Source organism: Pelobates fuscus, chromosome 7 (genome assembly GCF_036172605.1).
Source record: "Pelobates fuscus isolate aPelFus1 chromosome 7, aPelFus1.pri, whole genome shotgun sequence".
Taxonomy (NCBI): Eukaryota; Metazoa; Chordata; class Amphibia; order Anura; family Pelobatidae; genus Pelobates; species Pelobates fuscus.
The window spans coordinates 112834257-112862201 of NC_086323.1; the positions used below are offsets into that span (position 1 = coordinate 112834257).

The 27945-nt window shown below is 37.5% G+C and overlaps 2 protein-coding genes across 2 annotated transcripts in view; one reads left to right on the plus strand and one right to left on the minus strand.

Annotated features, from left to right (window-relative positions):
* The window catches only part of MICALL1 (MICAL like 1), a 54561-nt gene extending 49514 nt beyond the window's left edge, over nucleotides 1–5047 (plus strand). The window contains exons 14-17 of the mRNA XM_063426429.1: nucleotides 457–530; nucleotides 1906–2020; nucleotides 2591–2637; nucleotides 3124–5047. Of these exons, the coding sequence (XP_063282499.1) occupies nucleotides 457–530; nucleotides 1906–2020; nucleotides 2591–2637; nucleotides 3124–3266 (379 nt within the window). The 3' untranslated portion in view covers nucleotides 3267–5047. The remainder of the gene's footprint in view (nucleotides 1–456; nucleotides 531–1905; nucleotides 2021–2590; nucleotides 2638–3123) is intronic.
* A 6795-nt stretch (nucleotides 5048–11842) lies between these two features.
* On the minus strand, nucleotides 11843–27891 carry C7H22orf23 (chromosome 7 C22orf23 homolog). Its single transcript, XM_063427432.1, has 7 exons — nucleotides 27871–27891; nucleotides 25474–25586; nucleotides 18777–18839; nucleotides 17964–18143; nucleotides 15345–15470; nucleotides 15161–15261; nucleotides 11843–13226 (listed from the first exon to the last, which is right to left on the minus strand). Exons 2-7 carry the CDS (start codon nucleotides 25574–25576, stop codon nucleotides 13131–13133), a joined length of 669 nt encoding a protein of 222 aa, XP_063283502.1. The 5' UTR covers nucleotides 25577–25586; nucleotides 27871–27891; the 3' UTR covers nucleotides 11843–13130.
* Nucleotides 27892–27945: the final 54 nt, after the last annotated feature.

Here is a 27945-nt window from a genome sequence, read left to right on the forward strand (position 1 = left end):
CAAGATGTTTACATTTATTTTTATTATTTTTAAAGTCCGGAGACACTTGTATTCAAAGAGTGAAAAGCTGATCAATAAATTGCAAGTCTTGTTGCTACACCTGGAGAAGATACCTACTATTGTCCTATTTGAAAGTGTAATTTCTCAATATAATTTCAGATGGAAATCTTTAGAATTGTACTATTTGTTGAGCTTTTTTGTTCCTGTAATGTTGATTGTTTATGATGAAGTATTTTACTTGGGGATATTAGGCAGTTCCACGTTGTAGACTTGAAACAAGCCTACAACATTTTTGCTCTTCTCCTTTCTCAGTAACCTCAACGATATACTTAGTTCTGTCTTCTAATAAAGAAGTAGTGTTGTGAATAATAATCTCACTATCTCAATGGCTGAAGTTCTCAACCTGAATCACTGTGCTATGTGTCCATTATCTTGTCTCCATCTCCATACATCCAGGTCCAAGCAGCAGAGTCTTGAACAGCGGCAGGCCGATGTAGAATATGAACTGCGTTGCCTTCTAAACAAGCCAGGTAAAACTGGGGTTATGGTTTACAAGCAAGCAGGTGAATGAGAAGGACAGTGTCAGAATTATAGTTGATCCAGCACGCAGAATAGTATATAACCTAGGAATAAGGATAACGTCTAACTGGACCTTAGAATGGCCGGACTTAACGTACCTGAGAATAGTCAAAATACTTGCCGAGGTCAGGGACACAGAAAGAGACACAACGATGAGGAAAGCCAGAAGTCAAAGATACCAGAAATCAGGTTGCACTATTGAACTGGTCTATGTTCGGAAGAATTCTCCCAAACGTAGACCTGCTTTATAGCACATGCTTGAAACCGTTTTTCCCTGAAATAAGAAATCCCCTGAAAAAAGGCTCTAATGTGTTTTTCAGGGGAAAAATGAATACAAGACCCGGTCTTATTTTCGGGGAAACACCGTAATTTTGAACTTTTATATTTTACTTGAAGGGCAACCGATATGGTGATGATTTTTGTATAATTTTTTTTTATTTATTTTTTAAGGCTATCACTTTGATAGCTGATCCATTGTCACATTGCTTGTGTGTCCACCCTTCAATTCATTCAAACAGCCTCAAGTGTATTGCTTTCAGGACACCTTGCTATGCATAAAGGGGTCACCATGTGATGGTCCTTGTTAATTCTCCATAATTCCTGATTTAGGATATAATGGAATTAGAAAAAGTGGAGAGGAGGGCTACAAAATTATTAAAAGCAATGGAACATTTTAGTTAAGAAATTTAAATCTATTTAGTTTAGAAAAAACGCACCTCAGAGGGGATATGATAGCATTACACAAATATATCCAGGGCCAATACAAACCATTGTCTGGAAATCTATTCACAAACTGGGCTATACATAGGACCCAAGGTCACGTGTTTAAACTGGAAGAAAGGAGATTTAGTCTAAGGCAAAGAAAATCGTTTGTTACGGTAAAAACAATAAGGATGGTGCAATTCTTTACCTGGAGAGGTGGTTCTATCAGAGTCTGTACAGATGTGTATACAGAAACTGGCTGCATATTTGCAAAAACATAACATTTAGGGATATCATTTTTAATTTGTGTCAGTTATTTTAGTGTTTTTTTGTGTGCTGTTTCTAATATCTATACTTTTTCTATATATTTTTCTCAATCTGATATAAATAAACATTTGTTTTTCATTTTTATTGAGCAGCGGTTGTTTCAATGTAATTTTTCACTAAGCCAGAATTTTGCTAGTTAGCACCTTTTCTATGGTCATGCGACTTTAGATTGTGCCTTCAATCTATTCAAAGCTTTTCATAGCAAATTAATATTTTCCAAACCAGTTTAATTTATTATAGGAGATATTCCTACCTGTTTACCATTTACATATTTGTTCCTATTGACTGTTTCCATAGAAAAGGATTGGATAGACGAGGACAAGGAGCGGGAGCAAGTGCTGATGCAGGAGCTTGTGACGCTTATTGAGCAGAGAAACGCTATTGTCAAGTGCTTGGATGAAGACAGACAGAGGTACATACATTGTTGGTTCAGACAAGCTTATCATTTGAATTACTGGCAATTAGAATGGGATCATTTTGTATTGATGGTGACTGGTCCATGAGTTTTTAGAAAAGATGACTAGCATTTCTCCAACATGTGTCCTCAACATGTGGGGAAAATTTTTTACAGTCTGCAGAAAACCCTACACAATAATACAGTGTTTTATGTATTATTTACTGCACAGGGGGTTACACTCCAACCAACTTTTCCATTAACTCACCAAATATTTAGATCCTTCAAAGTTGACTCCCCTAACTTTGTGGCACTTTATAAAAGTACAGCCAATCCATCAAACCCTCAATGTGACCTCTGACTCTCACAATAGTTTTTGTCGTATGGAATCCCATACCACATTGTAGTGTCTGCCAATATAATCCATTATTGATGAAAAAAAAATTATGATCGTTTTCAGAGATTCATGGTGTGCCTCACTTTTGTTGTGTAGGACCAGCAGAAACTAGATAGAAGTCCATTATTGTCAGAACAAGTAAATCCCTATGATTATTTTTGTTCATCATAGTCATTCTCTTTTCTTTGCAGGGAGGAGGAGGAAGATAAATTGTTGGAAGCCATGATCCAGAAGAAAGGTAAATTCCAGTATGTGAGATGTGTGTAACTCTCCGTATACAGTATGTGTTGAGGCATTCTGGAATATTTCAGGGAGTGTCGGTGACTCATGTTTAAGTAGACCTTGAGTCAGAGAAATAATCATTTTGATAATTTTGATCCTGCCCTTTCATATTTTGATTGTATTTAACATTTTAAGTATTCTTAAATTCTCATTAATTTTTATATATGTTAAACCCCACTCTAACATGTTCATTCTATGTCTGATCTGCTTATCCCATATTTTTTATCTACATTTCCCTCTTGCCGCTGGGTATTTCACAATCTCTAATATCCCATATTAATTCTAAGAATTCTGTCTGGTTTTTAACATCTGACTTCTTCTCCTCTGTGTTCGAACTGTTTTCCCTATGTAGTCTCTTCTCACCACCCACTCACTCAAGTCGGTGGTCAAATTTCCTTCCTGATTCCGCCCACTTTTTCAGGCTCTACGCTTTTTCTCTCAGATTTCCATGCAGATACTCACAAAAAAAGAAAAGGAAAATTCAAACCTATGAAAGTTCTCAAGCTCCTCTCTCCAAAACAAGACTCCAAAACAAAAAGCCCAAAGTTTAAAACCAGAGAACCGTTGGAGGAAGCCAAAAGGTAGATGAGGCCACCAGCGGAAGATAGGATGGACAGATGGCCATATTTGCACCATTCCTGGCTTCTTTCTGTTCTATGACAGACTGTGATGCTTTTCTGCTGCATTACAAAGCAGGCTTCTTATATGCCATAAGGTTGATTACCAGCTTAACACATTAACCCGTCTGTCAGAGAGTTTGCTTTAGTAGACACTGTAGTAAAGGACCGAGGCTGTAAGGAGTCGATGTGAAATAACAAGGGCCGTATTTGCATCCTCCCTGTGGGAGTAGCCATGTCAGTTGCTTATTAGCCATATTTTGTGCCGTACAACTTCCTACATCACTCACCCATTTTGATGAGCAGGGCTGAAAGTACACACCTGGCCTTGGTAATAGGGTTTTATGTGGCTTGTTTTGAGGTTTTGTGTTGTCCATTTTCACATTTTAATTAGTCAACACAAAAGCCAATTAACACTTCCTGTTACACTGTATCTATTTCTGCTTTTTTTTTTCTTTTTATTTGTTACATTTTTTAAATATATATTTATTTCTGTAGCTTAACTGTTTATATGCCACTGAACAAAACATTTGGGGAGATAACAGCACAAAAACTATAGAGTGAAAAAATACACATGGACTATTTATTAAATGTTACAAAGATGCTCTATAGGAAAAAAAAGTGGAGCTTTTGCCAACCAACTTTTTCCTCTTTGTAAATCTACCCCACTTGCAAAGTCAGAGACCTATTTCAGTAATGATATTTTAATGTCTCTAATCTATAATGGGACCATACACCGCATTCATTGAATGAATCCTAGTTTATTTACACACTTACTGCTAGTTTTACAATGAGTAATGAATTGTAATGGCTTGTTTTATTGGTCATGAGACACTGCAAGATTTTCACATCAATATTAGGAATTTATTTAAAAAAAAAAACATGGAAAAAGAGAAAATAATTTTATTCAGCTGTAGTTTAAAAGCTGTGTGAGTATGGAATTGAGACAAAATATTCACATTAAAATGTAACTTTTATTTCGTAAATACATTAAAATATTAATGGTGAGCAAGATCTCTTTAAAAAAAAATGTAGAAAACAAATCAAGTAGGCAATTATTGCACAGAGTCACTTTATAGGTATATATAACTTGTATATTTTCTAAACGTAACCCATACACAATACCTGGTAAAGTAAATGTCTATTGACTTGCTGCTAAGGTTTACATTTAAACCAGTTAATAATAAATATCCAGTTCAATTACTATTTTAATTGCTTCTCACTGTACCTTTAAGGGCCTTGTAGTGCACATTTTATTATTTCCTTTGGGGGTTATTTACTAAATAAAAGTCACATTTTAAGTTCCCTTATTTGTCCCAGCAATTTCTGCACTGTCTGTAATTTATTAGAAAGGAATTTCCAACCACCTATGTTATATTTCCATTTTATAGCAAGATCAAAAGGAACAGTTGGTCAAAGTCACCTCAATCAGTTGGTTTGCAACCCCAGGACGTGGGGCACGAATGCAAAGCTTGCCAAGTGACTGGTAAAGAACTTAATAAATGCTGTTCATTATTGATATGTGGCAAGTGGTCCTCTGACCCTTGCTGTTTAGAAGTTATATTAGTGCCCAAAACTGAGAGGGGAGAATTAGATTTGTGCCAGTCCCCCCATATGTTATCAGTTTATAAATTAGGAGTACGCTACCTTTCTGTCTAAAATTGGATACTGTGCTAGTAGTACAGTGAGATGAACTGAGGTCACTGATAAAGGGTAATATTCTATCTGAGATGAAGAAGGGGAAATAAGACATATTAATATCCGTGCACACCGTATTTTTTTTTTTTGTGCATAGGAAATAAACATTGATTTGTCTGGCACCTGTGAGCGGTTTCAAACAAAATGTTGTTAAATGGAATAACATTTAAAACGTAAAAATGCACCTGGCATGGCATCACTTAATAGAAAGTAATGTCTTCTTTTCATAAAATACCTGGCATATTTTCAGATGAAATTGCCTTTTATACTTTTAATACTTTATGCCATCCTATAGAGAAATGGTCTGCGACAATGGGAACCGCTGTAAACTCATTGCTAAGCATCCCACAGCGCCTATCAAGTTATGCTTGGCTTTAAGAGTACACATGTATGCATGTGCAGTCCACAGTAAACAGGAATAGAAAATACAGATGTCGCTAGCACAAAATATAGGTCAGTTATATTTCACTCAAAGCTCTGATTCTGATTGCTAGGATCCATTTTAACAACAAGAATAATATACTCATTGGACCCTCACAATTCCAATACTGCTTATCATTCTGGTTATTTTTCTGCCCTTGCTTTTTTCTCAATAAATGTGCATGAGTTCCGCACTAGTAATTGTAGTTCATGTCTGCTAATGCTGGGTCTAGCTTAAAATGTCAAGTCCCATGGTACTAGCTAGGCTTTAAAAGTTACTTTCCACTGCAAGCTTGGAGGGGGCATGGCACACTCATGACTGGAGACTTTCAACTTGCTAGTGGCAAGTGGACTTTTTGAGCCCTGACCTAGAGGCCACCAGACAGAGGCTTCAGATGGCCCCTAAAATTGGGAACTCTGAGCAGCATAACCTCTAAAGCTTGGTATAGTCTGGATGTTGCAGCTTATTTTTGTGTGTCAATGTTCTGGAGAAGTTTGGCAATAAACAGGTCTCTTGCCATGGCATTCGGAGACCTGCTTTTTCTTGGCTGCATTGTTAAAGGAATACTCCAGCAGAAATGTATTTTTTACATTATTTAGTAGACATACCCCCAATAAAAAACATTTATGCATTTGTTCATTGGGGGTATATCTAAAAACAGGCTGCAAAAGCTGCAGACCTTCTTATGGGGAGATCATTGAGAATCATTTGATTTTGAGCCGCGTTTGCTCTCGCAAGTTCTCCAGACTGAAACCCAGGAAGTCTATGGGAAAGGCTGAAGTTGGATTCGGGAGGGGGGCACTCTTGTGCTTGGGAAGAAGGCAGACAAGCTGTAGCAGATATTTTTATTTTTTAAACTATTTAAAAGGCGTACCTCCAATGAAAATCGGCATGCATTTGTTCATTGGGCAATATCTAAAAATGGCAGTCTGCAGCCTTTGCAAGTTCGTTTTAATTCTCCTGCAATCACAGCCACAGCACAGCAAGTGACAAAGTATGCAAAGATCCCAGAAGGTGGCAGAGCTGCTTTAAGAGAAGATGTTCTTCACACATAAAGTACTTCGGCAAGATAAAGTGCTCTATGTGTGTGGAGTGTCCATTTAATACGGTTTTAATATGTACATATAATCAATGTCAATTCCATTCAACCTGGATTTCATTGATTGGTTTAGAATGGTGGGAACAGGATAGCCCAGCTCTCTCTGCCTACATGTGCCATCAAGTTTGGAGGAATAGACATCGATAATAGGCAAGTATACGTTGCATATTAGCAATGAGGCCTGCCTATAGGTGCCATGCAAAGCCCTGTTTCTACCAAACACCCAGGGACTCCAGGCAACATAACCACTGCACTTAGTTAAAGGGTTATGTTGGTTACTGAGTACCATTAATTATCTTCTTGCTTCTACTATCCCTTTTCTCTAATAAGTATTAGGAGGCATCTTGGGTATTTAATATCAATAACAAAATACTTAAAAAGACTGTTAAAAATAAAACAAAAAACCTCATACATAAAATATATACTATAACATTAACTAAAACAATAATTTTCATTGCGTGTGTGTATTAGAAATTAATGTAAAATAGTTACAAAGAAAAAATGTCACATGCAAGGAGGGAAGAATGAGACCTACATTGACAGAACCTGTGTCTTCCAGTTGGCCTCCTTGCTTCTGATTGAATTAATGTACATCCATTCAATCACAATTCAGCCCTGCACCAACCATGCTGGGATTACTAAGACACATTCTAATTAAATCCATTGCAACAAAGAGGGATTTGTCCTGTTCTAAATGTATATGCAAGGTTTTTCGGAGTCAATTACCTGTTTCCATTGGTAAAATCTAATGGAAGACAGGCTAGTGAGGGTTTATTATTACTGTACATGGCTTGTGGAGTCTCTGGCCATTTCATTTATTTAACTCCATTCTTATGGAAGGTAGGAGTCATAACATGTGGAACATCTATTCTGTACATATGTATCATCCTTCCCCCTGCACAGTTTTGTGTGTATGTCTGACGCGTGTGCTTGGCAGTCCTAAAAAGGGTCATTGGATTGCTACCACTTTTAGATTTTATCAATGTTTTTGTGGAAGGGGAAACTATATCCATAGAGTTTAAAATTATAATTTTGTATCCCCTTAAGGACACTGCTTCAGAAGTAAAAGGTCAGCATGACGGAAAATGTCTGTCTGGTGACCGTAAAGGAACACTATAGTGCCAGGAAAACAAATGCGTTTCCCTGGCACTATAGGGTTATTAGGTCCCCCCCCCTCCAGCCACTTACTTTAATCCAGTGCCGGGCTCCCCCCGAGCTGGTGACCTCTCCTCCCCCGCCGACATCAGCTCTAAATACGCATGCGCGGCACCGCCAATAGGAAAGCATTATTTAATGCTTTCCTATGGACGTCAAGCGTGAGTTCAATGCGATTTTCAGGGAGACAGCTACTAGAGGCTGGATTAACCCTCAATGTATGTTTACAGCTGCAGGGTTAAAACTAGAGGGACCTGGCACCCAGGACACTTCATTGAGCTGAAGTGGTCTGGGTGCCTATAGTGGTCCTTTAAAGGGGAATCGGGGAATTACACAGAGACAAATCTCATGTGGTTTTGGACATCTACCGGAGTGGGTATTTAATATCTCTGAACACAGGGGTTAAAGTTGCTTTTACACTGGTGTTAATGCTGCTTTCTAAGTTAAACCCAATGCATCATCAAATGGATGCATTTTAGTAAATAAGAATTTCAGGAAGATCATCAGATAAGTTTTGAATGAGTTTTTATATTAAAATTAGAGAAACATTACCACAGTTAGATTTTCAGTAAACATTCTAAAGTGACAGTTGTATGAAATCAATTGATCTATTGCAATCTACAATCCCCGAGACGTTTTGCAAAACATTTTATAGGATGATAAAATTGTGATCGTATTTCTTTAAGCATAGATTTAGTTAGTAGAGCACGGCTAGTCAAGTCTTTACATGCTACTAATTAGGAAATGGTTCGTAAATGAGTCTCTCTATAGAGTGCAATGCACCAAATTTCAAACTGAATAGGAAAATGTCTAGGAACATTTCATTATAATTATATTTAATATTTTAGGTATTCTTGCACCCTGTTTTTAGTGGCCCAGAAAATGCCAGAATCCATTTATTGGTGGTTTTCTAAAATCTTGAAGTTTTAACAAAGAATGAATTCTGAAATTGAATTGTACATAGCATACAACTGTTTAATTGTATTGTAAATCTTGATTTGTAGAACTTTATAAAAGATAATATTAAAGAGACACCATAAACAACCTTAACAACTTTAGCTTAATGAAGCAGTTGTGGTGTATAGATCATGCATCTGAAGTCTCACAGCTCAATTCTCTGCCACCTAGGAGTTAAATCACTTTTGCTTCTGTCCATGCATCCCTAGCCACACCTACCCTGGCTGTGACTGACACTGAAAAACAAATAGTTTAAATTTTTGGTCATATGTTACTTTAAAAGCTTGTATTTCGTGCTCTGTAAATTTAACTTTAATTACATACAGGAGGCTCCTTCAAGGTCTAGCAAGCTATTAACAGATCAGGAGGTAAAAAAAATCTATATGATCAGACTTTACAATATGGATGACTCTTTACAGGAAGTGTTTAGGAAGGCTGTGCAAGTCACATGCAGGGAGGTGTGACTAGGGCTGTATAAACAAAGTGATGATATACAGTGGGACCTCGGTTTACGAATTTAATGCGTTCTCCGGGACGTTTTGTATTGCGAAAAATTTGTAAACCTAAACTCGGTTTCCCATAGGAATGCATTGAAAACAAATTAATCCGTTCTGGAGGTCAGAAAAAAAATCAAAATGTGCTGGCATGGAAACCAACCCACAATGCACAACACACAGTAAAAGGCATGCAGACGACAAAGCTCAGCTCACTTCCAAAACCGCTGCAAAAAATTTTCCAGAATGGTTCCAAAACTTGACGCAAAAGCCGCTCCAACACCTCTCCTTTTGACGCCACATGCTACCCACAGGCTCCAGCATGCACGGGGGCGGCACTATAAACCTCCCAGGCACAATGCATCCTGGGGAAAGCTTTGTGTTGCAAAAAACAATTGTAAACAGAGGCATTATTTTCAATGGATTTTCATTTGTAAACCGAAAATTATGTTAACCGAGGTGTCTGTAAACCGAGGCACCACTGTAACTCCTAAATGACAGAGAATTGAGCAGTGAGACTGCAGTGGCATGATCTATACATCAAAACTGCCTTATTAAACTAAAGTTATTTTGGTGACATTAGTGTCCCTTTAATGTGGACTTGCCATTTTACTACATTTTACATTCCAGAAAACTGAGACACCCATGTTATACAATTTGCATATGCATATGTGCAAAGTCTATCTGTATGTATTTCATGCAAAAAACTGGATTTGCAAGACTAAATGACTGTTATTTCCATTTAAGTTGTTGGGTGTTTTCTTAGTTGCTAGAAGCTTAAGGACACAACTTTTGAAATAAAAGGGAATCATGACGGAATATTTCCGTCATGTGTCCATGAAGGTTTAAATGCCTATGATATTGTTAGAAATAGTGAGCAGGTATGGTGGTTGAAGAACACATATATAGAAAACAAAACAAACCTCCCTCAATCAGTGGATAGTTTTAATGAAATACACATCATGATGCTATAACTGGTGTTTGCTATGGAACCACTCTAAATCCTACATGTGCTTGCCTTTTTCAGGAATGTGGTTTGATGTTTGTGTCTCCAGTTGTAAAAGTTAGTGAAACCTCTTGAAATGTCTATATTATTGCTATATTCCTACATAATCGACCCTAAATCAAAGTCTTAATAATGTAGATAAAGAGTCTGATTAAACAAATAACATGACATATTTTATTTGGCCATTGGTCTTTGTTGAACAAAAGTTTGCAGATCTTGATTTAGTGACTGTGGGCATCAACAAATCATGCCACAGGTAGAGTTTACTCAAAGATTGTCCGGCGGCCATTCAATCGTTGAGTTTTTAAATTGTTGGCATGCTTAATGCGTTAAGCTTAATTTCAGTGATTACATTGAGGTCTTAAGGATGAAGGAGATTCAACCTTGGTACTCCTACTACCATGCTTCGTGGTTGGTTCTTTTCTTGCAGTACTTTTTTTTTTTTTACCATCAAAAGAGTCTTTGGTAAACTTGTGCATCAGGGGAGCATACCACCTTAAGAGTGCTCTTCTAGTTCACATATTTTTGTATACAACATACATTGTGGACCTTGACTCAATGGGTTTAATGGGGACATGAACAAATGCATTGTTTGAGTTCTTTGTTAAATCTAATTCTCTTTACAGCCAGGACTTCGATGTTGTTTTCTGTAACCTGTATGTGTTCTATATATTTATTATAGAGAGAGAGACAAAACACTCACCCGATATATTCACCAGGTGCTGCTGAAATGAACATATGCACAGTACATAGAGGAATTCTTAGAAAACAAGCCATAGCTCTTTCAAAGCTGCATAAAACCTCTATTTCACATGGAAAATGGAGGTTAATTGCATTTCATTGTTTAGAGCCGAGTTTGTATATATTCCAAGAGGCATATAATGGAATTTCAGAACTGGATAAAGGAACATGGCACCCTGCTGTTAACCTTTGTAAAGAATATTCCACAACCCTAAACACCAGCTATCCTAAAAACCAATGATTCTTTGTGCTAGTGCCTTTTTTTGCTGTCTCACTCCATGTTACATCAGTCTTTTAATCTGCAATCGTGGGTCACTTGTTATGTGCCATATAATATTAATAACCCAAATGGGATTCAATCACTCATCACTCTCTAATCTCAACCTTGATAAAAGTACACAACACAGTGCATCGTTGCACGTTTGACTATACTGTTACACTCTAGCTCTGCCTGTTTGATTTATTTTTTATAATTAAATTATTGCAATGTTTGTAACTGTTTGAAGAAATCCTTCTGTATCAGAACAAAATAAAAATGACGTTCTAAGTCGTGAGTGAGTGTGTTCTTTAAGGAACCATAGTGCACAGTGGGGGAGTGGAAATGGATTAACCACTTCATTGGGCTAGGGAAATGTGTCCTGAGCTCATCTGCAAGTGCTGTAATGTTTACTCAATAAACAGGAATATATAGCTTACTGAAAGGGGTATTATTTTAAAATCCCGATAAATCAGTGAATAAACCCAGTGAATTCTTAGCTTACAGCTCTGACGATTTTATTTCTAACTGAGGTAGCCAGTTAAACCTTTAACTTCTGTGAAAACCTGGGTTATTAAACCGCTACCTCCAGGGCTGCTCCTCCCCTGCTTGACGTGTAGATTCATCAATGGATGTTTGTTGTTATACTTTAATGTTTGAAAACCAAAGCAATATTAATCATTCTGCAGCAAGGAGAACAGAACAACTTAAATAAAATGGGTTTCAAGTGTTTATTTGATATCAGTTCTTATCTTAACGGTCTGTGTGCAAAATTGTTTAACTTTCATTTTATCTACATTTTTTTTGGTCTAATCTACAAATAGTTCAACCCCTTCAGCAGCAACATGTTCATGCTATAACCAATGATTAGCCTAACCTTGTTTTAAAATTAGCCAAGCACATCACAACATATAAAAATAAAGTCACTGCAGTACCTAAGATAAATTCCACTGCTACTACCATCAATGCTGCCATGGGTGCCAACAGTTGCCTTTGCTTTCTTTAGGCCAACATGCTACAATAGAGAAAAATAAATGCCCAAATTGGATGCAAAGTGGGTTCACTCATGCAACCATTCATTTATCCGAAAATCTTTCAGGACAGCAATGTCTCGGACAGTGGTCCTTTCGTAGTGAAGGGCATTGTGCGTTGATAAAGGGGTACTGCCTGAAATATTTGCTGTCCTGTACAAATAAACGTGGTGTTGCATTAGTGAAGTATTTGCATTTTGTGCTGCAAAACTCAGTCAATATTCTAATTGTTTGGGGGCATTTGTGACCAGAACAGAGATGAAAATCTTACTTATGCAGTCAGGTTCCTAGGGTAGTTTAATGCATGAAGTTAGATGTTATATGAACGTGTATTATTGTGAGAAATTAAAAAAAAAAAAAAAAAACTTTGAACTGGGGCAGCAAAACTCCAATACGCCACTAGCGTAAGTTTCTGAGCATAAATGAAAAACCATAAAAGTAATGGGAACACCAAGTTTCCACCCAGATGAAAGACAGATCGCCAACTGGGAACAGCAAATCCAGTAATAAAAATCTAAATAATACCACTGCAAGCACTCAGAGACCACAGGAGGTATAACCGGTATTTAAAAAGTAACAAACTGGGAAAGGTCATGCTAAACACCAAATGCGTTTCAAACCTACAGATCCTTAGACACTCCTATGTTTAAGGACCTGTAGGTCCAAAAAGCATTCTTTGTTTGGTGTGACCATTCCCCGTTTGTTACTTTTTGTTTTGGCCAATTAAACATGCTGTGGATTTTGAGTGCTAGGTGGTATTATTTAGATTTTTTTATCTTTCTTATTGTGAGATTTGGTTATACTTTGCTACGAGCATACTAACCAACTGAATAATTATGGAATGTAGAGTAAAGATTCATAAAACAAGATGGCTGATCAGTAAGACTACAACATGGATGATGAATTATGAGCCATTTTTGGGCAGTGAAGTATTGCTTTTATAGATGCCATTGTTTCTAAGAATATGGAACCATTTATGATGGATCAGGGTTGGTGTTAACAGATTGCTGTAATGCGTCCCTTAGTTCTGAACATCTCTGTTTATCAATCACTTCCAACTCACGCAGCTTCTGTAGAAGAAAAATTACATAGTAAATTAAAACATTGATCGATCTAATTTCTTTAATATACCTCTAATAAATCTAATTTGCCCTTCTAAATTGCACAGCCAAAAATGCAGTCTGTGGATTTGCAGTTATGTTGTCTATTTTCAGCAATACAATGTTTAGTGAAAACATTTGTATGCTCACTGACGTCATACTCCCATTGCACAAATATAGGTTTCAGACTCAGATTTCTCCTTTTAGTGGTTGGAGTTTGCAATCTGCAGAAAAGCTTTTTATCGTTTTACTACTAAATTGTACATTAGAAGCTTAGTATACTAAATATTTCATTATTTATGTTCGCTGAATATTCACCCATTTTCACCTTTAAACTGTATGAAAGAAATACAATATAAAACATCAAGATTAAGAAAGTTGAATGTTAACAAAATGTTTATTGATAGCCATCTTTATTTTGTGGCTGGTCACATGACTGGTATCCATTAGATATTAACCAGTTTGTGTAAAGGTGTGTATATATGAAATTCCTACAAAAATTCAGCTAAAAGTGTCTCCCCAATTCTTATGTCCATTATTGGAGAAATCCAATTGAAATGTGGTTATTACAACCAAATAAGCATATTTAATTTGGTACAATCCGGTGTCTGGTTTAAAATTAATCATTTTTAAGGTATAGGATTTGCATTTTTTTATCGAACACCAGATTTGTTAGAGGCATGTTAGGTGGGGGTTAAGGGAGGTCTTTGTCCGCACAATAATTATAGAGGGTCATATTGAGTACCTTATTTTTCGGGGGGTATTTTGTTTGTGTTTTATTGTGCTGGCTGGTTGGCTAGCAGTCACTAGTCAACTTCCACATCATTAACCCTCCAAAAGGCAAAGTTTATTTTTGTACTATTTGTCCATTGACTTCTCTCACTGCCAACAAGCAAATAAACCATATTTTCAGCATGCAAGCAGGTAGAACTCCGGTGTACATTCATATCCATTCAGATGTTGAATGCCAAACTCTGGACACTGTAGTGATCTGGGTGCAATGGTCTTGTCCTTTTAACCTAGCAATGTAAAACCTTGCAGTTTTCTTGTTTTTGTTTTTTTAGAAACTGCAATATTTACAGTGTTAAGTTAGTTGTTGTGTACTAAAAGCCACTAGTGGTACTTCCACTGTGCTGACCAAGAAAAAACATCTGCCATGGCTGTGAGGATACTGAGAATCCAATTTGCAGATTTAAGGACCACATGCACATAGTACAAGAAAATAAATCACAGGATGGGTATGTATAACTAGTCCTTAGAATGTCCAGACCTCCCAAAGTAAGGAAGTCCATTTTATAGTATTGTCTTTGGATGGTTGCCTAGCTTAAAGGGATTTTCCAGTGCCAGGAAAACATATTAGTTTTCCTGGCACTGCAGGACCCTGGAGTGCCCCTCTCCCTCCCACCCCAAGTTGCTGAAGGGCTTGAAACCCCTTCAGTGACTTACCGGAGTTCATCGCAGATGTCCCTCGGCGTGGTCAGGCTCCGCCTACTCTCTGCCGCCGACGTCAGCCAGCGGGGGCGACCTAATGTGCATGCGCAGCAATGGCCGTGCACGCGCATTAGACCTCCCCATAGGAAAGCATTATTCAATGCTTTCCTATGGGGATTTCGGTGATGCTGGAGGTCCTCACATAGCGTGATGACGTCCAGCGCCTTATAACACACTTTTCGTATTTTAAGAACACGTTAGTCCCTCTAGTGGCTCTCTGATAGACAGCCACTAGTGGAGGACTTAACCCTGCAAGGTAAATATTGCAATTTATAAAAACTGCACTAATTACACTTGAAGGGTAGTGGGAGTTGGCACCCAGACCACTCCAAGAAGAAGTGGTCTGGGTGCCTGGAGTATTCCTTTAATAATGTAAAAATATAAAAAGTATCTTTAAAGGGCAAAGACTATACCTGAGAAATCTCTGTGTTGATCATATTGCTATATTGTTTTCCACGACCCAAAGCTTCCATTTCGCCCAGGAAATCCCATCTCTCTTGGATTTCAGCCACCACTGAAAGAAGAACAGTTATTTAATGCCACATATCTGAACCCAGCCCCTTACTCCATGTCTGCCCATGTCTGCCCAGTCCTTACATTCATCAAATCTGTCCTTCTCTTCCAGAGGTTCTTCCATTTGTGGGGTTGCACATTTTGGCTCAGGTAGGTCCTTCCCAGTGGCCATGATGTGTTGTAGTTTAGATTTCTCCTTGTTTAGATCTCCTGTGGAAAGTAGATCTTAAATATGTGAACTAACTGCAACTACAATACCTGCAAGAACATAATCTACAGGATGATTCACTAAAGTGAGAATTCAAAGTGAAATAAAATTTAAGACCAAAATAGCTGAATTGGAAACATCCTCTAAATCAGCTGTGCTTCCATTTCAGCTACTTTTACCTAAAATTGAAATTATTTTTAATCTCCCTTTAGCTAGTAACCCTGCTAATCTGTAATTAAAACAAATAAACAGATCAGTCTAAAGAGGTTATATATATAGTATGACAATATGTAATAAAATTCACAAAATGTAGGCCACCCCAAACTAGAACCACTCTAAAATTGACTAAAGTGGTCAGAATGCTTCCACGCAGCATATAGATCCAGGGACAGCTGGCAGGAATGCTGGCTGACTATTTGACTCATGCATCATTTACGGCTACAGTCCACTATATTAATTATGGTGTCAGGAGTGCCCTGATGCCCTCCAAAGGTAAGTAGTCAAACCATTTGTAATGATTTGACAACTTATCTGGGGTACGCCCATTGCCTCCTCTACTGATTCTAGAAGATCTGGCACTAAGCTAGGACAAGAAAGCCAGGGAGGAGTTCACTGACACAGTTTAGGCTTACAAGGAGCTTCTGGCTCCATGAGAGGAGGCAGCTAGCACCTGTAGGACAATAGGTATGTTGTCAAACCGTTCTCAATCGGATATACTACTTACTCTAGGGGGGAGCCATGGCACTCCTGTCACCATAACCACTACAGCAGACTGTAATTTTTATTGTGTTTGGGGTGTCTCTGTCTAATTTTGCCAATAGTGTTCCCACCTAGTTAGCCCGAACCTGAGACCACCTAGCTCAGGAGTAACAGGATAACAATTTCCAAAGTAACCCTGAAAGAAAATTGCAGGCTGTGGGCTGAAATAAATAAATACAATGAAACAGGGGCAGTGTTAATTTTGGCATCAAATTTCAATTTAGTTTTAGTCATAGTCTTTTGACCTAAAAAGCCATTTTAGTTTTAGTTGTATTTTACTCATCTGAATTGTTTTTGTTTTAGTCGACTAAATCTTCAGTACATTTTAGTTGACTAAATCCCCAGTAGATGTAGTAGATTTTAGTCAACACTAATGGGTTTAGTTAAAGCCTCTATCTGTCTCTTTTGCCCCTTTCCCAGACCCTCTGTTTCTCTTTGTGTCCTCCCAGCCCCTCTAGGTGTCTCTCTTCCAAGCTCTGGTATGTCTTGTTTGCCCCTTCCACAGCCCCTCTGTGCAGTGTTAATTTTGGCGGCAAATTTCAATTTAGTTTTAGTCATAGTCTTTTGACCTAAAAAGCCATTTCAGTTTTAGTTGTATTTTGCTTATCTGAATTGTTTTAGTTTTAGTATAGTTTTAGTCAACTAAAATTTGACTAAAACTGTGAGTCGATAAAATTAACAGAGAACAAGGATTCCCAAGATCCATTAATTACCAGGCTAGACTGAGATGTAAAGTCAAATTAGACAAGCTGAACACAGAAGTAACTAGGAGACTTTTCTGCAGTGGCTATTTTGACTAGCACCATATTGCCATTATTAAATGTCCAAATAGCAATTTAGGATGAAAGGTAGTTTTTCTCCCTAAATTTAGTGTTCATATGAAGCTTACAGTCTTGTTCCATACTAACACAGAGAAGAAAATTCTCTTGGTCTCACATGGAATTATGAGTAGAAGATATGTCCACATATCTAGTCTACCCAGTCCGACCACTCACACTGAGTCTGCTTATTATCCAAAATAGCTAAATGCATATACCATGTATTATAAAATTTACTGTGTTTATTGTACTGCACTGCCCACAGTTTTCATATGACAATTTTCTTAAAGCAATAGGTGATATTGTTACCTATGGCCTTTATAATTTACATGCAAAGTTAAATTACTCTAAGAAACAGATGTATAAATACATGCAGCAGTTTTTTTTGTGTATAGACCATGCCTCTGAACTCTCACTGCTCAATTCACTGACATTTAGGAGTTAAATCACTTTTGTTTCTAGCCACACCTCCCCTGTTTGTGACTGACACAGCCTGCATGAAAACAAAATGGTTTAATTTTCAACCAGATGTAACTTACTTTAAAAGTTTGTAGCTCCTGCTCTGTAACTTGAACTTTAATTACATACAGGAGGCTCCTGCAGGGTCTAGCAAGCTATTGGCAGACAAGGCGATAAGAAATGCTAAATTGAATAGAATTTGCAGTAAAGGAAGTATAAACATTAGATGACTCTTTACAGGAAGTGCTTAGGAAATTTGTGCAAGTCACATGCAGGGAAGGTGTGGCTAGTGCTGCATAAACAAAGTGATTTAACTCCTAAATGGCAAAGACTGCAGGCGCATGATCTATACACCATACCTGCTTTTCTAAGCTAAAGTTGTTTTGGTGACCATAGTGTCCCTTTAGGTTTAGGTAGACAGACAATCTCCAGTCATAAAGTATAGTTTAGACTTCTCACTTGTAGGGCGAGGGTGGAACTTGTCTCTGCTGTAAGCATCCCCAGCACGGCACATCTCTGCAGGTCGCAAGCTGGGTCTGTTGCGTTGGATAGATGCATTTACCCGAGTTGTGACGATTTTTTTACTCTCTCCCGTATTGCTAGAGCTAGGATGACATTGGGTTGGTAGTGTGTCTCCACCTGGTGAATAAAATTGCTGCTGAATAATTGTTTTATTTTTTTAAGTTATGTGTCGCAATAATGGAAAGGTGAGCATGTTTAGTATTCCAGAGCTTTTTTTCCGTACATAGTAGTAGATAAGCAAAGACAGGGCACAAAGAATGTTTAATCTTCTACCCTTATACCACCACTTATTTTCTGACATTTTTCTTTTGTGAAAGAATTATAGTAAGCATAGAGTTGTAGGGCCATTATAGTACATGCCAACAGAATCCCCAAAATGCACCAAGGGTGCTTTGTATTGTAATGTCTGAATACATATATATATCCATACACACTGCACAAGTACTGTGAACATGCATTAATCAGAATGGAGAAACTGAACTTACAAAAACAGCTTCCTTGCATTCTTGCATTTAATTCAAGCAAACATGCTTTTTCAAGAATATTTATAATGGATGAAGATCATGGGAGTTAAAATCTAGTGTGGAGATCTGCACTGAAGTATAATTATATAACTAACTCCTTGGGATTTGGAACAGTGCAATATATGTATTGCTACATAACATGTTCAAACAGGAAATGGGTAATGGAAAAATCTTCAAATCAGGACTCCGAGGAAACACCTCATAACAAAGTAAGTGACTGACGTACGCTGTATTCGTTCCCGTATCTGACGCTGCTGGAAGTTTGTGAGCTTGGATTCCTGCATCATAACTAAAAAAAAAAAACAACAAAGAACATATTCACTGTGAGGTTTTATGGGGGGTATTTAGAATTACAAGCACACTTTATTAGTCATAGAGGAATGAACAATTTATTCAATATTAATGAAGATTTTACATTATTGATGGAAGATCAACAATAGAACAAATAAGTGCGTAGAATGTCACCCCTCCGATGTTCTAATTATTAAAATAATAAACTCACTTTAGGAGCGATGTGCTAAACAGGGAATTGTATGTTTAAGACCAAAGCAGTCAAATTGGAATAATCCTCAAATCCAGTTATTTCCATCTTCACAACTATGGTTTAAAATTAGCACATTCCTTATCATTCCCTTGAATCCAAGTGTAATGTATAAATTCCTTTGTGCCACACATAGGCAAGTCACACTGAATTTATCACCTCTATATAATGAAACACAATCAGTTCAGTTCTATTCACTAACTGCATTTAAATACCAAGTGGTTGTCAAAATGAAACATATAGAAACATAGAATGTGACGGCAGATAAGAACCATTCGGCCCATCTAGTCTGCCCAATTTTCTAAATACTTTCATTAGTCCCTGGCCTTATCTTATGGTTAGGATAGCCTTATGCCTATCCCACGCATGCTTAAACTCCGTCCTTTACTGTGTTTAAGCAATGTGTCAGTTTCAACCAAATTTAACCTATTCTCACACGGCAAACTCTACTATTTCAACTAATATTTGGCTGCCAAATCTCCATATATATCCTGGGTGAACTGAACATTTAAAATCAGCCAAATTGCAAAAGAAATTCCATTATTATAACCCAATTATTTTGAAACAGACAAATGCACCTATAAATCTAAGCCCTCCCAAATCCCATTTTAACCTAAGGCAGATCAGAGATCAGGATGCCAGGTAAAATTTTAAAAATATATATGGCTACACAAATAAGAGTGGCCAACGATACTTTATTAAATTAAGAAACAAAATATGTGTTTCTTTCCTGTTTTTTGTTTTAATTTTAGGTTTACATTTTATCTATGTGACTCCAGCCCTGAAAAGTACAGGATGAGACAAGGCTCTAGGCCTACAAAACGTACCGACACACTACCGCTCCCCTCTACCCCCTCCCCCCCCGCCACCCCCTTGGTTAGGGGTAATATACCATCAAAGACCGCTTCTCACGAAATAGGTCTCACTACTCGCTTAAAATATAACACCCTGCACATAACATACCGCAACCTCTAACCCTACTTGCACCCACGTTAATAACATGAGACTATATCTAGACATGTAGGGAATCTAATATTAAAATTCGAAAGTAACCACCTACAAACGACACACCTTGACCACTTATCTTGTTGACCTACACCCTGGACAGACTCGCAACCCCAAGGCGACTTGATAGGTGACCCAACTGTCGACCCCAACACTCGGACGATACTCCACATAATAGACACTAGTGGTCGGTCAGACTAGCCCACTTATGTTTACTAACTTGGAAACGATACACTAGATCCTTAGTGTTCTCTTGCAACCTACACAACTTATATTACCCGTTGTAAGCTTTTCAGATCCTCAATATGTCTAATCTCCTGTTTATAGCTGCCAGCTCTATCGACCTGCATGTGACAGACATCTTTAACCAGCCTGTTTTTCTTTAAGAACAAAAAATGTGCTGTTAATGACCGCCATGCAAATGTTAATTTCTTGCTATTCCAATGGCCTGTATCAGCTGTCGTGGCGATACACACGAGTATGTAACCTTAAGCACTACAAAAATAAAGAATTTAAAAAAAAATAAAAATTAAGAAACAAAATAATAATAAAAACTATTCTAATATCCACAGTGCGTTTTACAAGTTAGGCTTTATTAAGTGGATGCATACCACACTTGTACTTTTTTCCTTTCTTATAATTTAAAAGCCAGAGAAGCACAATCATTACAAATAGCACACATCTTCACATCTTCACTCCCACAGGAGAAAAGGCAATCACACCACAAGACATAAGCCAACAGTTTGCAGAATATTACAAACAATTATATAACCTCCATCTAGATGTAAAAAGGACACAACCAACACAGGAAAGCATACAAACCTATTTGGCTAACATTAAGCTTCCCATCCTTAACTCCAGATCAGGTAGCAAAAGTCTCCAAACCGATCTCTACTGATGAAGTTATTGAGGCAATACAGAGTTTGCCGCCGATAACAAAGCCATGGGACTGTACGGCTTCCCAAATAGTTACTGCAAGTTTTTCTCCGAACAACTAGTGCCTCATCCGTCTGCCATACTCAACTCAGCACTAAAATCAGGCTCACTCCCTCTGTCAGCACAAGTGATTACATTTGCCAAACCAGGAAAACAACCAAATCAATGCCAAAATTTCTGCCCGATATCCCTAATGAACAAGACATAAAATATTAGCAAAAATATATGCATCCTTCCATCAATTATTTCGGACGACCAGGTAGGATTAGTAAAAGGCAGGTAAGGTAGCGATAAAACAAGGAAAGTTCCAGGTTTACTTCATACAATACATGCCTCCAAGGAAGCAGGAGTGTTGATTTACATAGATGCAGAGAAAGCATTTGACTGCCTCCATTGGGGGTTCCTGGAGGGGGGCCTACTTAAATTCAGCTTCCCAATGTAATTTATGTAAATTGTACATGCACTGTACAATAATTCCTCAGCGCAATGGGGAATTTGTTTTGGACCCTTTTTGAAATGTTCAATGGCACATGGCAGGGCTGCCCCCTGTCGCCGTTACTGTGGATCCTGATGTTGGATCCCCTGACCTCTACAAACAGGGAGAATCTGAATAGATATAGTATAAAGTCAGGGAGAAGGGAGTTCAAATTAAACTCCTTTGCAGATGACGTTTTATTAACTAATAGTTTTATTAACTATTAACTAATTATTCATTTCCTTACCTAACTTACTCCAATACATCAGGTAATATTGTGCTTAATCGTTTTATAAATTAAATGCAGAAAAAAACACTAGCAATGGGTTTAAACATTCCTGGGTCGATGTTAGATAAATTGAATCAGCCATTTATATTAAATTGGAGAGAAGATTTCCTTATATTCCTTGGTATCCACTTCAAGAATTTTTTTTATATGTGTATACGCAGAATTATGATAGAATCTAGACAGAAATTTAACAAACACTCAAAAATGGGATAAAAAAAATGTTTATCGTGGACAGATCACATTGCGCCAATAAAAATGGTTATATTACCCAAACTCCAGTATCTGTTTAGGAACCTACAAATATTAATCCCTAACTAACCTTTAGACACAAATTGACTCAAAATGGTTGGTAGCCTTGTGTGGCAAAACAAGAAACCTAGAGTAACTATAACTACACTGCAAAATGGCATATCGAAGGGGGACAATTAATAAGCACCATAGTGAACTATACCACTTACCCCATCTTAAAGATTATTACAAAAGCATAATGCTGGCACCAGTACTTGTATCACAGTCACAAGATGATAAATCTCAGTGGGAATACATACAAAACCCAAAGGTCCATAAAGCAAGGAGTAGCATATGCAATTTGGATTCCAAAAACCCTTAGGCCCCCAATGCCGGACATCCTACCACCAACTAAGATACTAAACCAAAACTGGCACAGTCTAAGAGATAAATGCTGCAATTTACCCCATGGTCTCTAGCCACTCCACTACTCTCTATAAAAATGAGTTTATACTTATCCTTTTACTTTGAGGCATGAGATTCAGGAGTGATCAAATATCTTTACCAAGTCTGCAAAAGCAGAAAAACTATTCCATTCCATGAACTTAAACCGAATTATATTCTACTAAACACCTTCTACTTTTCCCACATTCAGCTTAAGTCTATAATGTCACACATATCTGTCTTGAGCAGCAAGAGGGAGACAATAGACTACTGTCAACTTTATAAAGAAAAATATATCTTAAACAGAAACCAGCAACAAAACTTATCTCTGCATGTTATAAACAAATTGGGCCAAAACCATCAACACAAAAAGCATTTCAAAAAAGCATTTCAAATACACAAAGGTCTCACACAGTGCGCAACACAAATAGAGTTAAAAAATAGAGTTTTAACCCCTTAAGGACCAAACTTCTGGAATAAAAGGGAATCATGACGTGTCACACACGTCATGTGTCCTTAAGGGGTTAAAGAAAATCATGACTTGCTGGTACTTAGTCCAGGCTAGGGTTAAACATATATTAAAAGATGTTAATAAGAACTATTGGAGGTGTCAGTCAAAACCAGGACGATGCTACATGTATGGTGGAGATGCCAGAGGATGACCTCTTTTGGTTATCTGTGCAGAAAATTAGTTTGAAAACCAATGGTGTCAAACTACAGCTTTCACTAAAATTATATATACTATTTATGCTCCCAGAAGGTATACCTAAACATGCTTAAAAGAAACAATGTTATGGACACTGATAGCAGCCAAAACACAACAGCGAAAAACTTGAGGTCAGCATTGGTAGCCTCAGTGAAAGACATGACGACACAAATCTCACAAAAATGTACCTTTTTTGAGGCACCCTTGGGCACTAAATACAGAGCCTGGCACGGCTCTGAAATCCGTGAGTGTATCCAATAACCTCCATATTTCTTTCGTTGTATGTACAGTCTATACTATGTACCTTTTTTATTATTGTAGGTACTGACTACATGGGACATCCCTCACATATACCTGTACATGCATAAGTGTTGTTTTATATGTTTATACACAGGGAGTGTTGTGTGTATTTTGGCACTTGTTGCTTCTAATACCTTTCGTACATTTTGACTTTAGGGTGTTGGGGAACACCTTTCTCACTCCAGTACTGTGTTTTGGTTTTTACTGTGTAAGCGCCATTCACTTCCCTTGTTTTATCAGTGAAAGACATGACGACACAAATCTCACAAAAATGTACTATATAACTGTATTATACAAATCAAAGGAACAAGTAACACAATAGCCTTACAAACAAAATAATTATGGTACCAGTATCTTAACACAGTAATTAGAGACAATTAATAAGCACCATAGTGAACTATACGAGCTGAAGTTGCACAGTCACTATGCTAGTTAGATAGGCATATATAATCTCAATGGTTCACACCAACATAGGAACTCCCGAAAAGTTCCAACCAAACCGCTTAGGTAAAACATTGAGTGGTCCAAAGAAGGGATGTAGAAAACGTATTATACCACTGACCATACGGATCACATAAAGCTTCTTAGACTACACCCTTGCCCACTTTATTTACTCCAAGTCATGGTAGCCCCTAATACGCCACTAAATAATGAACAACCTGTCTGCAAGGCCACATGGTACCTTTTTGTATACAGATTACATTATTGCGAGGCCTAGGACAAAATAAAAAAGTGCTGAGGTAGATCTTACTTGTTGAAAGTATGTGTTAAAAGTACAGTGTCTCCCAAGTGTAAACAGATCTTCACGAAACGCAGTTTTATGACCACAGAACTGTTTCAATACAACTATTATAACCAACAGGAAAAGAAGATAAGTCAAGGTCAACCACACTGACGACTCACAGCCTAAAAACCTAATGGGACACAGATAATGACCTGCCCAGATAACCACGTGGGGACCTGGTAATTGGTATCAGAGTTGTTAGTTTTTTATGTTTAACAAACACAAGTTAAAAGTAATATTTTTTGGTGTCAATACAAGATAGTCGAACCGGTTTAGAAAAAGGTATGTACCTCCATGTGCCTTAATATCTGAATGTATTGGCATATGCCTTCCCTTTTCTTTTCTACCCTATCTGTTATACAGAAACCAATATAAATTTCAATGATAAAAATATATATATATAAAAAATGATTTTATATTTTTTTCAATTTTTTCAAATATTCTATTCATATTTAAAGTTGTATTAGTCGTATTAGTAATCAGTAAATATTAGTAATCAGTAAATATTAGTAATTAGTAAATATTAGTCATCATATAGTTTTTCAAAATAGATCATAATTGCTCCTTTAGTATTTTATATAATATGTATGGGTGCATTTAAACAGAAAGGGTGAATTAAAAAGGGGAAAATGAATGCATGGAAAAGTGACAAAAAGACTTCGATGACAATTGAATCCCATGTTACAAGAGCATTAGTCCTTAAAGCGTTAATCGATTCAATGTCTGTTTTACTTTCTTTGATTTTGCACAGAATTTAACATAATGCTAATTTTATTTCCGCAGAAACAATTTTGAACTCTGGACATTTCGGTTAACCCAAGCTATTTTTGAAATCTTATTCACAGTATTGCTTAGGAGTCTTTATGCTGAGCACTGGATTCTGATTTGGTGATCAACCTAAATTTTACCATGCAGAGCGTGGAGACGCTGAACGGCATGGCTGCCTACTGTGCAGCACTGAGCCAGGAAGCACCTCTAGTGGCCATCTGAGGAGTCACCACTTGGAGGTGTCCCTAGGGGCAATGTAAACACTGCCTTTACTCTGAAAAGGCAGTGTTTGCATGAAAATGCCTGCATATAATGTTTATACTCACCAGAACATTAAGCTGTAGTTGTTCTGGTGACTATAGTGTCCCTATAATAGCTGCTTGATTTAATATAATTTTTTTCACTTGTGGCATTATACATTCAGTTTCACTATTGAGAGAAGCTTACCTCTCAGCATTTCCTTTGTTTCTTTGCTGTACTGAGCTGGTTTTGCACTATTCCAGAAACCAGTGCCAGCCTGTACACTGACATTTCCAGCCTTTAGCGACATGGTGATGAGCCTGTAAATCACACAATTCAATTAAAAGCCAGAACATTCAGATGAATTAACAATTAGCAGAAATTCCCGTTTGAATTTTGGACAATTGCGAATGCCCAAGTGTTTAAGTGGGCATGCGAAGGAATTTCACAGCGCTACCTAATGTGGGAAGATGACATATTCCACAGGGCCTTCACCTGCCCACACAAAGATTCCAGCACCCAGGACCTAGGCCCGGGCATCAAATAAACTGATAAAAAAAGGTAAAATTGGGGACCAAGGGGCATTTGGGAGTGACTAGGACAGGGGTATGCAACCTATGGCACGTGTGCCATGCACGGCACTCGAGGTGCCTTTGCACGGCACTCAAGGCTGCTAGAGTCAAACAGGCTCTTTAGATACTTGTTAATACAAAAAGGTGCTGAGGGACAATCCTCAATTTATGCATTGCAGCACGTAGAGGGGATCTAAGATCACTTCCTCCCAGGACTTGTGAATGGGAATCCACACTGTAGTAGAACAGCCCGCAGCTGCTGTTGAGGCTCCTGTCCTTGACGTGTACCTGGCCAGCCTGGTCCCTACTGGAATCCAGGGAAGCTACCCACACTGCTAGATATACACAGAGCTGCAGAAAAACTCTCCCCTCATACAAATAATACGAACAGCCCACACACAAGCACAACACACAATCCGCACAAACTCAACACCACTGACAATCCACAAACATGCACACAACCCCACACGCAGCCTCTCACGTGCAATACCCCACACACACACACACACACACACACTACCAAATACACAATGTGACATCCACACACACACACACAATTCAACAAGCAGCCCCCATACACAGCCCGCATTCATAGGTTCACAACACCACAAACTACTCATGAACATTTACAATATAAGAGCTCATTTACGCACAAATACAACAATACAAAGCAACTGCAGTATAATACCACAAGCAGAATACGGCAACATGCTCACCTCAATTAAAAAAAATAGGACCTGCACGCTAAGGGATATCACAATCTTATTTTGGCACAGTGCTGATAGAAGGTTGCCTACCCCTGGACTAGGAAGACATTAAAATGTAGTGGAGTCGGGACGGGGGGTAAAAAAAACAAAACGATGTGGCCATGACCGTGCCTCTTTAAGTCTACTTGTTTCAGGTATAATAAACTGGAACATTTTGTAGACCTTCCCAGAGAAGCAAAACAGATGGAATCAGCTGATTGATTCTAGATCTAGATTAGAATCTAGATGCTTTGTTAGTCCATCTCCTTCACAGAGAAAATGCTGTGAATTTATAGCCCACAGTGAGTGAAATGTAAATAACCACCCACTTACTTGCTTGACTAAACATTGGTATTTCATAAAAAACATTTCACAGTGCAATTTGCTCACACTTACCTTCTCACATATGAGATGCAATGCAAATAGCAAGCATTTCTGATAGCATATACAAAATCTGCCTGTGCATGCAAATGTGTAAAGTAGATCAATGACAATATATATATATTCATTCAAAGGTGGCCAGTGCCACCTAATCTATCTGGTTTATAGACATATATGTATAAAGGCATAGTTCATGTGGTGAAAAGTTGATCATTTTGTCTTGTGAATTAAACCAATTAGAATGAATCAATCTGATTTAATTGATGATTTCCACCTTTGACCAGATCTCGGGTTGATTCCTACAAACTAATAACACAATTATTTTTTATATGGTTTTATATTCTTCAGTACACTTTTTTAGATGTATAATTAAAAATGACGTTTTACAATATTTAGGGCTGTATTAATTTCCTTTTTTTTCAGTCTCTTCTTGTATATATGTGTACGTGGTTTGCATATTCTTTATACTGCATATATTTAGCTAATATTCAATATATGTAACCTGTTGACTATGTATGTGGAAAATACTATCACAATATAAATACTGACAATAACAATCAATGCATTGTATAACACACAGTGGAAACTGCTTTTTAAAAAAAAAAAAATAATAATAATAATATATACATAAAACCTACATATAACAATGATACAATGTTTTATGTAACAGTATATAGAGGCTTTTAAAGCTGCATGCACAGAAAATATAAATCTACTGTAGAATATAATGCAATGTCACATTTTACAGACTGTGCTAATATCAGTCTATGATTACAGCGATATAAGGTTGTACAGCGCTACGGAATTTGATGGCGCTACATAAATAATAAAATAATAATAATAATAAGATACGATAAGTAAAGGTTCCATGTTTACACCGAGCACAGTGCAATATTCCATCCTACCTCCTCCAGCAGGTACTGCAGTTGTTTCCTGTCGTCATGGTAACAGCAGCAACTCCACAGGACTCCCGAGAGGAG

Coding starts and splice junctions, on each gene's coding strand:
- C7H22orf23 (XM_063427432.1), bottom strand. CDS start 25,576: ATGTCGCTAAAGGCTGGAAATGTCAGTGTACAGGCTGGCACTGGTTTC. Junction 15,471..17,963: donor GTTCCACCCTCGCCCTACAA/GTGAGAAGTCTA, acceptor TACTTTCCACAG/GAGATCTAAACAAGGAGAAA. Junction 15,262..15,344: donor GAAGGACAGATTTGATGAAT/GTAAGGACTGGG, acceptor TTCTTCTTTCAG/TGGTGGCTGAAATCCAAGAG.